The 14,334-nt window shown below is 39.8% G+C and overlaps 1 protein-coding gene across 1 annotated transcript in view; it reads right to left on the minus strand.

Annotated features, from left to right (window-relative positions):
• CATSPERB (cation channel sperm associated auxiliary subunit beta) overlaps nucleotides 1-14,334 on the minus strand; it is a 57,820-nt gene that overhangs the window by 24,343 nt on the left and 19,143 nt on the right. The window contains exons 7-11 of the mRNA XM_044435843.1: nucleotides 11,473-11,539; nucleotides 9,296-9,342; nucleotides 7,793-7,945; nucleotides 3,629-3,781; nucleotides 1,160-1,304 (exon numbers count right to left, since the gene is read on the minus strand). Of these exons, the coding sequence (XP_044291778.1) occupies nucleotides 1,160-1,304; nucleotides 3,629-3,781; nucleotides 7,793-7,945; nucleotides 9,296-9,342; nucleotides 11,473-11,539 (565 nt within the window). The remainder of the gene's footprint in view (nucleotides 1-1,159; nucleotides 1,305-3,628; nucleotides 3,782-7,792; nucleotides 7,946-9,295; nucleotides 9,343-11,472; nucleotides 11,540-14,334) is intronic.

Here is a 14,334-nt window from a genome sequence, read left to right on the forward strand (position 1 = left end):
AAATTGCAACGTTCCAGAACAAAAGCCTCATGTATTGCTACAAATTACTATATTGTAACTATACCGCTATGCCACTTTGTGGTTGTTCACTGGAACAGACAGAAAACAGATGGAGTATGCGATGTGTGGTCTGCTATAGAGCCTGTTTTTCAGAGATGAACAGGAGTGACCTGAGGAGTTTAACCCTTCTATCAAGACTGAAATAGATACTACAGTAAGACACTTAATCAGCAGCCTGTATATGGCTCAGCGACAATCCTTTTCTGCAATGTTCCCTGATCATAATAAGGGTTCCGTAAACCAGTAGAAATTCTCTCTGTGCATCCAGTTTATATGATGGAAAAAGGGGGCTTGATGCATCTCTACACTGGAGATATTCACATGACATAATTTATGGTGTTCATGCAGCCACCTTTTTGAATACACTAGATGGCCTGGGAGGCCCCTTCTGACTCGTTTTTTTTTTTTTTTCCCTTTGTTTCTAATATGCAAACACTGCTCAAGGGTTGTCATGCCATATGAACTCAATGAGTATGAATTATGTAGGGATTAAACAACCCTTGCATAAGCCATCTCTTTTAACATTAAATAACCCACAATGTTCCCTCTTCTCTCTCTTTCTCTCTAGTTGACATTTTATTACTTATTATTATTACTGATTTAATTTCTATACTGCCCAGTAGCTGAAGTTGTTTCATTTCAATGTTTGCTCTTACTTTGTGTTTTGATTTTGGCAGTGAGGATTTGATAATCAGTCTGATCTCATATTCCCAATGCTTCAAAGGGCTTCTCCATATGGGGCATTTAGCCCACCACTTTACCAAGGCATATTCTTCATTTATAGTGTTTTTTTCCTCCCAGAGTATTTTATTATGTAAACACAAGATGGCACTGTGGTATAGCTGCAGTATAGTGGAATTATGACAGTATGTACGCCTTTCATTCCAGATTGTCACTTATTTTAAATTTTAGCTGACTCTCTCTTTAAAAAAAAAAACCTGCTGAAAATGCCTGGAAAAATGGGAGAAGCCCTGGAGAATGACAGTGTCATGAAAATGACTTGCTAGCTTCTGAGAGTGGGGGTCATGTGTGCAAATTAAATGCCTCATGTAGAGAAGCCCAAATTCTGAAGATAAGCCTGTTTTAGAAACATTCTCACCTGCCTTGGTATAGAAAATATTCCCCTTGTTCGTCACAAACACAATAGCTTGGGTGTAAACACACATGTCTGCTTTCACAACCATTTCTTTCTCTAGTTTAATCATTGGTGAAAAAAAATTGCCTCCATCAACAGAGAGCCACACCTAAAAAAATGCACAAACGTGAATATAAAGAAGGATAATTTAAAATATAGCTAGACATCATAGTATATTGAATAAGGAGACCAATATTTATTACTTGTCAGGATCAGGGCTGGAGTGGCCCTGCAAATGCCTGCAGAACCAGGAACACCCTTGTAGACACCCAGCCCTTGCCTGCATTCCTGTTCCTGCCTGTCTTCCTGTCTACCTAACTTCTGCCCAGCTTCGGCCTGTTCCTGCTTCCATCCTTATCTCCAGCCTGACCCTGCCTTACCAAGTACCACAACCATCCTTCAAAATGTGATTCTCTTTCTGGACTGTGCTCTTGGACTTCAGGCTCTTGAACTTTTTGTTTTCTGGACCTTATTGTATCACTGGCTTTTGACCCTGAATTGTTCAAAGACCTGCCTCCTGCCTCAGGTCCTCTAAACCCATGGCAGGCTGCCACCCTGCATTTTGGACTGGTCCCAGTGTCCTGACTGTAGTCACCTGCTGCTCATATGCTGAACCTTACAGAAAGCCATCTAAGTACCGTTGAAATTACCTTCAGTACAATTCAATAACACAAGTTCCCTGCAGCCCGAAGCATCAGCAAATCAACACCACAGCTATGAAATATTACTACCACAAGAATCACAAGAATCTGAGTAGATGCGCTGTTAATTGCAACGAATAGAGTTAATTGCAACTAATTATGAGTGGACAGGAGGATTACCAATTACTTTGCATTGCCATTTATCTTCTGGGGAGCAAAGTCTTCCCTCCTGCCTTAACTATAATTTATATTAAGTGTTATGGCATCACCAACACAATTATCTATGGGGATTTAAAACCAATTTAAACAGGATTTTAAAATGGGACTAAATGGGAAACTTGGATTACTGCTGCCTATACTCCTATTGCTGGCATTGCTGCTAGTGTTTCTCCTAGGAGGTTAAGCTCCTTTCTAACGGTTAAAAATTGTATAAATTTATAAATTAAATTATTTTCATTATGCAATACATTAATGCAATTAAAGTTATAAAACTCATTAAACTAAATAGATCATTGCTCATTTAAAATTTAAAAAATAGTTTTAACTCTAGTATTAAAAATAAACCACTGTCCTTATAAATAACCTCCACCCTCTTTTTAATCCCACCTCCAAAAATTTTTATAAGCTGTCAGTTTGTTTGACAATCTCATTTGTCTTAACTATCTTATGATCCACTGGTTGCATTGTACTAAAAATAAAAAAAATAAATCCCTGACTTGCTCTGCCTCCCACAGAGAGCTGTAGATTGTTTTAAACCATTGGCACATAACTGATAGCATGACTCCATGCCAGTGTTTAAAAATACTGGCATCAGGAACAGAAATTGCATCTGGAGAGGGAGGGGAGAATCCAGAAGAGATAGAAAGAAGGGGTTGAGATTTGCTTGCATTCTGAAGCTGCATTGGAGATTTGCTTTTTAATTTTTCTTCTCTTTTTAAACAGAAGGGCACATGTGTTCACTCTAAAGTTGAAGCAAGTATATATATTTTAAAAGAAAGGAAGAGATAAATGGGATGAAGAAATGCTTCCTTGCCCACATTCCACGCTATTCATGTTATGAAATGAAAAGACTAGGGGCACAGGGATGGAGGGGATATTTCTGAACAGCTAATATTATGGGGATTTAGGAACACAGGAAGCTGCCTTATGCTGGGACAAATCATCAGTTCACCCAGCCCAATGTTGACTGGCAGGCACTCCAGAATTCCAGGCAGGATTTTTTCTTGCCTTATTTAGAGATGCCAAGGATCCAACCTGGGACCTTCTGCATGCAAAACCCATGATTTTCAACTGAGCTAGGGCCTCTCCTTTGCTTTTAAAATATCAGTTTTTCAACTTTTAAAATGTTACATGTGAATAGGTGGCATTTTAAAATTTGCTCCATTGTTGCAAATACTTTTGCCTGGAAAGAGCCACTGTTTCTTTTCCATTGGATGGCGTCTCTTCATATGTATTAACAGCAAATGTGCAAGGAAAGAGCAGCACAGAAAGAGATGAAGAGGGAGACAAACCAAATCCTACCCAACTAAAATGATACAGACATCAGCAAAGCAGATTTTATGTAGACAGGTCTATCAAGAACAGGACTTTTGGCGGGGGCAGGGGGCGCTCATTCCTAGGGTTGCCTTGGAGACAACTAGATGGCACATAGGCATAAGATGTCCTACGACATTTCAAGCCTCCTTCCTTCAATCACATGTGGATGGCTTGCAAAAGAAGTTAGGGACCTTAATAATGGTAATCACAATGTCAATGAAATTACTCATCAAAGTTAACAACCTATCTTGCACACCTGATTTCCATACACATACAGAAAATGACTATTTGGATGGAAGAACATCCCAAATGGAATAAAGGAACGATCGCGAAACCAGAAGGCTGGAAATTTTCTCTTTTTGTTCATTTCATTGTCTATTAATGAATGCACAGATACCAATGCTTTGTTCTAGAACAGAGAAAAGAAAAAAAATTAACTGCAGAACTTTGTACATAATCAGGAAGAAAGAATGATCTTCCAGAAACAAACATGTCAAGTAAATTTGTGTGAAGACAGGAAATTCTTCCCGAAATTTCCACTAGCAGGGCAGAATCTGCTTACCTTGTTTTACTGAATAGGTTTGATCCCTTTTCCTGAATATGTGGACAAGCTGCTCAGAGCTTTAAGATCACCCAAATGGTCTTCCTCTTCTGATGGATTAAATTGGCCAGAAGAGGACTTCTCACTTATATGAAGAAGACTGAGAACCCCTCTTTGTAGAAGTAACAACTGCCATCTATGCTGAAGTAGTAGAGTGTCTCTGTTTTGGTAAGCAGTGTCATACTGTAGCAGATACTTTTTCCAGTTCTGGAAACATTTAGTGCATTTTTTAGATTCCATCAAATTGGATTGCAGGGGTGGATCTGCAAATTTGTGCAAATGGTGTCTTTCTTCTTTAATTCCCTGTTTTTCACAAGTACATGGAATCAACTGGTCAATATGGATGGTCAATGGAGCCCTCTTTGAAGATCAGAAGAGTGGCTACCCAGAGAAGGGTCTTCTCTGCGGTGGCACCCCTGCTATGAAACATGCTCCTGAGAGAGGTGTGTTTGGTGCTGATACTTTTTACTTTTCAGTGCCAGGCCAAACCCTTTTAATTTCCTATTATTTTAAATGTTCATACTGTTTTAAGACTGGGTTTTATTTACTGTTTGTGTGTGTGTGTGTGTGTGTTTTATGTTCTACTTTATTGTATTACCGCCCTGAGACACAGTGAAGGGCAGGATATAAAAGCTTTAAATAATTGTGTAGAATTTTTCCTTGTAAATTGTCTGTTACAGGTGCCAAAGTGGAGGAACATCAAATGGAGTGGGTAACATACAAAGAAACTGATGAAGCAACTCTAGTGTAGGCTAATTTGTGCACAGTTGCAAATGACAAGGGGAAAATGATACTAAGACAAAGGAAGAACCCATTTATGAAAATCAGAAGCATAGAAAAATGCAAATACCAGTGTACCAAAGGGAGAGAAACAGTATCACACATTTTGCAATATAATTTTCTTAAGTGTTGAACTGACACTTATCAGTGGCCCTTTCAATACTTCCCAAAGTCTCCAGCAAGCCCAGAGTTGGGAGTTTGTGGCTTTCCACTCTTTTTGTAATTCCCTCTCAGAGTGGTTTCTCCTGGTTCTCCTCAATTTACTGCCAGCATTTACTTTAGCACAAATGTAGAGGCTGGGAAAAAATAGTGGTAGCAACTGAACAAATTTAAAGGCTGGATGGTAAACAAAGGGGAAATTTGCATAACAGCAGTAAGTGGTCAGGGGACTGATGAAACACTAATGTCAGTTCAACACATATTATAAACAGGGTTACAATGGAAGATAACATCTCCCATTCCTTTGGTGAACCACTTCCCATGATCACATTTTTTTTTCTTTTTCTACACTTCTGAATTGTGCAAAGGGGTTCCTTTTTTATCTTATCATTCTTTTGTACTGGTTCTTTGAAATATGTGCATATTAGCTTATATGAAGTTTTGCCTTGTCACTTCTTTATTACCTATTCCATTTTGGTTCTGCAGTTGACACATATAAAGGTGATACATACATATAAAGAAATTGACAAGATTACACATGTTGAACTGCTGAATCTACACTGTTGCACACTTGTGAATAACAGGGAGAAATTAAAACAAAAAAGCCATTTGCACATTTCAAGATTCACAATTTTTCTTTTAAAGAATCAAATGTGCGCAAAATGCTGAACTTAAAAAGCGATCTACATATTGGATAAACTCACTACAAACTAGAAAAATCTATTTTCACTCCATCCATGGAATTATCATACATCTCTACTAGATATGGTAGCTGAATTTATACATGACAAACCACAGCAGAAATGGCTTGTTGTTATGTGTAACTCCAGGAAGCATGGCACATTCGGTTACTGTGAATCCCCATGGAAAATGATGGTCTATTCTAGGGTTTCCGCATTTCAGCATGCTTGCTGTCATGTGTGAATTCAGTTCAGTTATTTTTTCTGTAGTTCCCCAGTTTCCAACAGCAAGAGACCACCGCATCCACCACCTTGCCAAATCACCCACCTTGCCGGCCACCTGGCATGGCTATACCACCATGCCCCCATCTGATGTGGCCTCACCAGGTGGGAAAGACCAGGTATTTTGGCAATCCAACTGAGAATCAGAGGATATCTACTGGAAGGGAACACAAGAGTGGTGCTACTCTAATGGGGGCTCTGTGGAGCAGCAGGCGAAACAAACAGCAGTTGGCTGAGAATATACCGGGGGGGGGGGGGCGGTGGCATTGCAGGCCAATGGGAAAGAGGCAGGAGGGACAGGCAGCATTGGTGCTCACTGGAAAGGGAAACATGCCTCCATTTGGACTCATGAATACTTACCTCGCAAATATGTGAACCCAGGGCACAAGGTAAGTTAGGTAACTTCACAGTAACCATTTGCATTATCTGTGAACTCAGGCTGTGAGCATGTTGGTGCCTTCTTTGTAGTACTGTGAACCTCAGTAACCTTTTGGATCATCTGACTAGCACAGGACTACAAGACACTGTTTGGAACTGGTTCTAATCCTATCTGGAGGGAAGCCCCTCCAGATATTGCTATCTAAAGGACTGCAGTTTAACTCCATTGCCACTGGCCTATGATGTTCTTCAGGATTCCATTTTCTCCTCCATGCTGTTCAATGTCTACATGAAACTATTGGGAGAGACCATCTAGTGATTTAATTTCAGCTTTCTTTTAATTAAATGCAAACAAGGCTGTGGAGGGTTTGACCTGGTGCCTGGATGCTGTGATGGGCTGAGTGTAGGCTAATAAAATCAGATTTCATCCAGACAAGACAGAAATGATATTGGTAAAAAGTACAGGTATCTCAGGTATAGGACTTATTATGGATGAAACTTCACCCTATTCGGTGGAATACCCTTGGATTCCACTTTCCTATTTAGGTCAGTAGGACTGCTTTTGCACAGCCTTGGCTGGTGAACTGGCTCTACCTTTTCTTGAAAAAGTAGATCTAGCCACTATTATATATGCCCTTGTCACATCCACAAAATGCAATGTGTTGTCCATGGAACTAACTTTAAAAACATGTTTAGAAACTAAAGCTGGTACAGAATACATCAACCAGTGTGGTTTCTAATGCAGGCAGTACACTCTGTGTCTTCTCTATTGTCTCCCAGGATGTTTCTGGGCTCAGTTCAAGACACCAATTACATAGAATGCCCTAAATTTATAAATCAGCCATAGAGCCAACTGGGTGAGTTTAGGTCAGTCACAAAGTCTCAGCCCAACCTACCTCCACAGGGTTGTTGTAGGGAAAAGACTGAGAGCAGGAAGGCGAGAATGATGTAAGCTGCTTTGAGTTCGTAAGAAAAAGCGAGATATAAATCAAATAAATAAATGCCTTGGAACCAGGCTATTTGAAGGACCACCTTCTTCTTTATCAGCCTGCTCACCCACTACATTTATTATTAAAGGCCCTGCTTGTCCCCTTACTTTCAGAGATTCGGTTGGCTGAGATATGTGACAATTGTCATGGGAGCAGTACCAAGGTCATGGAACTCCTGCCCTAGAGAAGCCTAGTTGGATCTTGGTTTCTCTTGGCCTTCAGGAAAGCAGTGAATTCATTCCTGTTTCATCATCATCTTTTTTATTGTTTAGCCATTAGGAATTGTTGTTGTTTGTGTCTTTTAAATCTCTATTCTTGATTGAAATTGATTTTACTGTAAATATTTAAATTGTTATAAGCTCCTTGGGGGCAAGGGGATGGGTTGAGACAGCTGTAAGAGACAATGTTGACACTAGGACAGTCAAGGAACTGAGGAATGCAGAACCTACATTGCTTCAGATACTGCTCTATTCTGAATCCATTCTGAATAGCAAAATAATGCTGCATACACTCTGTTAGTTTATGATATGGTATTTTTTCACATGCTGTACCTGTTGGGATAAAATAGCAATGCCTGTGTTCTGTTCATAGTCAACAATAAAAGAAACTACCCGTCTAGAAACCTGCTTTTCAGTTTTGCTTCTGTGAGGCAAGCAATTGTGCCATTTTATAAATGAATCATTACTATAGAAACATGTAGATTCCTGTTAAAAATAAGAGAGAGAGAGAGAGAGATTTAAAGTACAAGGTAATATACGGGTAGTAGACCAAGGGCTCTATCCTGTGGAGGGGCCACTTCACCCCTTACCCCATCCCAGACACTGCAGAAAGTTCAACAGTGGTTCATGTCAAAATCTCAAACAAGTACAAGAAGACAACAAAGGATATATTCTACTAGGTGAGGAGAGAAGGGGAAGCCAAGATATGCTGTATCCTGGGACTCCTTCAGCATAATTCTCTTAGATGGGCTGAAAGGCTCATCTAATGGAAACAGAGAACAGGAAAGTGAAAAATGCTTCCATTGTTCTTCCTGCCCTGCTGGCAGCAGCCTGATGGAAGCCTGGACACTTGAAGGTCTCCGAGATTGGAAGGCTCTGTCTAGTGAGCTGCAGGCTGATAGGATTGCAACCTTATGAATACATCATGGTTCCAACAAATCAAAAACAAAGAAGAAATTAAGTGCAGAAAGTTAGGAACTAAGGGTGAAGTTGCATATCATGTCCCTTTTTAAAAGTGTGCTTAAATTGGCCACCAATATTTTGAAGAAAATGTAGGCTAGAATGTGCTCCTGATCTAGACTATGGTCCCACACTGGTTTTACACAGCTCCTCTGTAACTTCTATTTTCCCCAGCAGCACCTTTGATATAGTTTTCAGTCAGAAACTGTGCATCACATGAATAAAACTCACTTTTTTAAAAGCATGAAGAACATTACAAGTAGTTTGCCCCTAAAAGCCACATTTATAGACATAAAAGCCCATAAATCCCAAGCATCTGAGTGTTGGAAACAGAGATGGCATTAGATACTCTAAACATGATAAGTATACTGGACCCATTTCAGTTTGGCTTCAGACCTGGCTATGGTACTGAATCTGCCTTGGTCGCCCTGTATGATGACCTGTGCAAGGAGATGGACAGGGGGAGTGCGTCCCTGTTGGTTCTTCTGGACCTCTCAGTGGCTTTCAATACCATCAACCATGGTATCCTTCTGGATAGGCTGACTCCTCCTTGAATTTGAGGAATGCCTTCACCCACATTCCTAATTATTTAGGGTAGCCATCACACTGAGATCTCCTATCCATTCCTTAATCATCTATACATCATTATATAAACTGGAAAGAGAAACTCCAGTGTATCAGTGCTGGCCGAAATGCTACAAACTACAGTAACTCTCTATGGAAAGGCTGAATCTAATATAGTCTCTGCTCAAACCTCTTCTTTATTTCTGAACATTTATTTGCCACCATTATCAGGAAGTCAGACTCTTACTAAACAAAACAGGTGTTGATTATAATCAACTAAACATTATCAGGCCTTAATGCTATTTGTCTTACCTGGCTCAATGTCTTGTCTTTGTTGAATGAGAGACCAACAAAGTCCACTGAAGAAAATAATAAATATATTACTCACAAGTTACAGCCTGTATCGCTACAACAGAGTTCACAAAATGTATCCACCTAGTTTTATGTTGCAAAGAGCGCAAAGGCATTTTTGTTATACATTTCAAAATATATAAGCTTGTACAAGATAGAAGGGGGCCTTCTGGCTAATGAAGTGGAATAAAAAAATCAAATAAATAAATAAATACACCAGGAGGTATAAAAATACAGTTGATGGCTACACACGAAATACCTTCTGTTGCATGAATTACAGCTGAACTTACCAATGACTACAAATTACATCAACAGTGCTATTAACCACACTGAAGACTAGCTAAGACCTTACACTTTTTATCAAGCTTTGAATAAGATAACCAGTGTGGTGCTGTGATTAATAGTGAAGGTCTGGAACTCAGGCAATCTGGGTTTTAGTTCCCACTCAGCCATGGAGTCAATGGAGTGACTTTGGGCCAGTCACAGACTCTCAGACCAACATGTCTCACAGGGCTGTTGTTGTGGGGATAAGAAAGCAGAAGGAAGAGAATAATGGAAGCTAATTTTTTCTTTGTAAAAAAAAGGCAGGATAGAAATCTAACAAATAAATAAAATAAATAAAACTAGCTAGCCTATCTATATAGCCTATAACTTTGGAGCTGATTGTAATGTTTGGCCATCGTTAAAGATCAACACTCTCTGTTGTAATGCATTCCTAATATTCACAGAGGTTCTAAAGGTTTAAGAAGCCCCTGCTTTCTTTCAATATGTATAATCAGATTCTATTGTGGAATTAGTGGAAGAATTCAGCCACTTTTTGCACCATGATTTAACAAAGATGAGAGATGTGTAACTTAAAAGTAACTTAAAGTTCTTTCAGAATTTTTTTGTACATGCAAGTGTCTCCATATGAAAAGAGCCCTGTGTATTTTAATTAATTTTTATTAATACCAAAACAAATACAAGTGTCATATCTCTCTCTCTCTCTCTCTCTCTCTCTCTCTCTCTCTCACATAAAAGTAAGTTAGTGCACTGTCAATACTTCTGTAAAAACAGATGCACTATATGAAGAGGCTAGTTCATAGAAGGGCAAACTGTATATGACTTCAAAGATGTAGCTGGGTTGGGGGTTTGTTTTTTTTCCTCTTAAAATTTAATTCATTGGACCAAATATGGATTAGGACTATAGAGTGGCAGATAGAGAGATTTAACCCTTTGACTGCTATTAAAATTAGTACTAGATACCTATTTGACCTTTCACAATGGAATTCTCAGAGCCTGATCCTAATGCCCTTGATATAGTTGGGACCACAGCAGGTAATCAAAAGATTAAAGTCTCCCTAGCCTTCCATGCTGTGACCCTACTCTACATAGTGACATACAGTTGATGCTCTCACCTTGTGAGGACACATTTTGTAATTAAAAGAATAGGTACTGCACACTGAAATTCTCTATAAAACAATTCTTCTGAAAACTTTGTCATACAGAGAGCATTCTAGCTTCAGAGTGAAAATGAGCATCCTTGACATAACTTCACCAGCAATTACTGCCATAGCCTTTCATGGGAGAACACAAACTTGATCAGTTTTGAGCTGTAAATCAGAGCTTCAATAAATTAATTTAAGGTACACCTCCTCAACAAGTCTGAAAAAATTATTGCAGTAGTTTTCAGTAAAATCTATAAGAAAACTATGACATACTGAGGTGTACTAGATTTTTTAAAAAGCCAATTTTCAGCACTAGTTAACTTGCTGTGGCTGTGGCTATCTGTATCAGATTGGTTTAAAATTCTGCATAACTGCAGACCGCACCAGGTACATCATGACAAAATATCATCCTTACAAATAGAATTTTGAGGTTTATAATGGCAACTCGTGTGTGTGTGTGTGTGTGTGTGTGCGCGCGCGCGCGCAAAACTCATTTTAAATAAAGAGGCACCCCTATGCTCCTTTAATTTATATAGCTGGTTAAATCAACATGTCCTGATCTTGGCAGTAGAAATTATAAAGGATTTATGTTAAAGGATGTCTCAACATCTGCAAAGAATAACATTTTTAAAAACCAGTAATGATGTGCCTCTCAGATATTCCCCTTCTTGCATTATATGCCTATACTGCTTGCAAATTTGGTTTCCTCACCTTCATAATGTTCTCTGTTAGCTAGACATTGGCGGTTATACCATATTCTTGCTCTGAAATAATCATCCTATGAAAAACAGAATGTGAAATAAATGGTACAACTGGTAAGATTCTGGAATAGTTCACTAGATCACTTCCTAGACACTGCATAGTGCCTCAACAACTTTGTGGTGTGCCAAATGTCAGAGAATCATAGAATCGTAGAATAGAAGTGTTGGAAGGGGTCATGAAGACCCCCTGAGGTTGCAGGAAACCAATCTAAACCATCTTACTTAAGTAAAAATGAACAGTCAGGCTGAAGGACAACCCTATCCTGTGGAATGTAAGGAAAGGTGTGTCATGTTGGAGCACACAAAGTTCCAGGTACATGTAGAAAGACATAGTTAGGAGATGTAGACCTATTGTGGTAAGCAACTTGAAGGGTTTGGAGGTTAACTAGAACCACTGAAAGACTCCATGAAGAACGGGGGCAGTAGCTGGCAGATATTATTTATTTATTTATTTATTTATTTATTTAGAACATTTCTATGCCGCCCCATTTGCAAAAAGCCTCGGGGCGGCTTACAAAATAAATAAAAGATATACAGTGGTAGAGCCCTTGAGGAACTTTTGGTGTAGAGGATGAGAGAACATGGTTACTCTGATGATAGGCTTGCATTAAGCTGAGATTGCTGCTAGACGGACTTTGATAGAAGAAAGAGTTATGGCCTTACTCTTACATGAAACCCACAATAGCCAATAAAACAGAGGAGAATGGGAGTAGCTCCCATGCAGGGGTGAAGGACTTAATGGGTTTCTGCAAGAGTGCCAAGTGGCAGCCTTACGAGAAACTGTCAGGTAATGGAGTGTTGGGAGGTTTAAAGACTATGCATAACGGCCCATCTGGAGACTTCTGGATATGAATACTATTGTCAATACCAATAGTAGGTGGGGTCAATAACACAGCAATGACCATATATCCTGGGTTTTAATAATAGTAAAAATCATATAATAGTGACAGAGGTAGCCATAGTTCTCTATGGGCAAGTCAGAACTGTGGTAGAAGAACCTAGAGGATTCAGAAGATGTTACCAAGGATCCTGTAAGCCATGGGTATTCAAACTATGGCCTGCAGGCTGAATTCGGCCTGCCTGAGGTTTTGGACTTGCCGCGCATGCCGCACCTGCCCACCTCACCCCGTGCGTGCCCACCACCGCCTCACCGCATGCATGGGAAGGTGGCAACTTGCCCACGCGGAGATCTTTTTGGACTTGCTCATAGAAAACAATCTCCAACCGAGCAAGCCGCTGCATTGTGCACCCGCCACTGCTTCACTGCGTGCCCCGCCCCCACCTCCCTTCCCCTCCCCTCGCCGTACGCCCCCACCCCCACCTCACCTCCTTTCCCCTCAGCCCACCCCCACCCCACCTTACCGCACAAGCGTGCCCCGCTCTCGCCCCCTAGCTGGCCCGTGCCCACCACTGGCACCATTCAACTGGCCCCCTGTTGAAAAAGTTTGAGGACCTCTTATGTAACCGATCAACATCTGCAAGGAGACTGGTGGAATGGTAAGTTCCATCGAGAAATATAGCAAGGATTCACCACTACAAAAAGAGCCAAACCACTGATGATCAAACTGTGAATTATGTCCATCAAGGACATAATACTTTTCTAGTACTGGTGTTGGAGGGTAAGAGAAAAGCTGTGGGATCAGTTAGCTCTGTGGGTGTAAGGGTCAGGAAAGGCTCCAGTTTGGCATAGGACTTCATTCAACAATTTGACTTTTTTGTTTTTGAACCTGGAGAGAAGCAAAAAAAAAAAAAAAAAAAAGTAGTTTCTTACCATTTCAAAACCACATAAGACTGGTTTCTTGAACTGGAAGAAAATCAGATAAAATAAATAAAACATGACTTTCTTTCCGGCAACTGCAATTTTACAAAGACATCATGTTGCATATTCATTTACTATTTACACTCAACCTTGATATTATTGATTTATGCATTGCTTCCCACCACAAAAAAATCTTGGAAATGACTTAGGGCACAATCCTATGTTCCCTCAACATATCTGGAAAACCATAGGATTTGTAAAGTTTGAGCAGCAAAGTCCCGCCCCCATACAGACAGTGTGAAAAGAACCATATCAGCTGCCTGCCCACAAGGCTGCAGCAGGGCTTTGAAGATTGCAATAAGGGGCATGCTGGGCAGCAGGGAGGAAAGGAGGTGTAGAGCTGCACTGATTCCAATCAGCACATCAGCCACCTTCACTCCCCCTCTTCCTTGTTCAAGGTGTGACAGCAACAGAGGTGGCTGCTGACACTCCTTGCACATTGTATCAAGTGTTTCTAAGCCTCCAAAGTTCAGAGGCTCACAAATGTCTGCTATGAGTGTAAGGGGATTTCACTCTCCCACACATACATGCAAAAAGCATAATTGCTATAATAAAAAATCCCCAAATCTATCTATCTATCTATCTATCTATCTATCTATCTATCTATCTATCTAATCACAATCAACACAACAATTCAAATAAAATAAAGATCACTATAAACAGGTAATGAAGATCACCATAAACAGGTGATCTCAAATATATAGTATGAACAATGTTTATCCACAATATGCTTCAAAGTATGTTCCCCTGTAATATTATAATGAGTAAAAGAAATAATAATATTTTTAGTCATGCACTCACACTAGCACTGGCTTCTCAAATATTTTAGCCATGAGATGCAGTTCACCTAAGGAGTTCAGCTGCTACACTTGATTAGCAATGCAAAAGCAGACACATTCTTATACTTGGTTCAATTAGAATAAACTCATGTGTTGTTCAGTGACATAAGAAATGTCTCAGGAGGTAGGCTTCGTTTCAGTTCTTTATACAGTA

The sequence above is a fragment of the Varanus komodoensis genome, unplaced genomic scaffold, assembly GCF_004798865.1.
Source record: "Varanus komodoensis strain SLA01 unplaced genomic scaffold, ASM479886v1 scaffold3, whole genome shotgun sequence".
Classification (NCBI taxonomy): domain Eukaryota; kingdom Metazoa; phylum Chordata; class Lepidosauria; order Squamata; family Varanidae; genus Varanus; species Varanus komodoensis.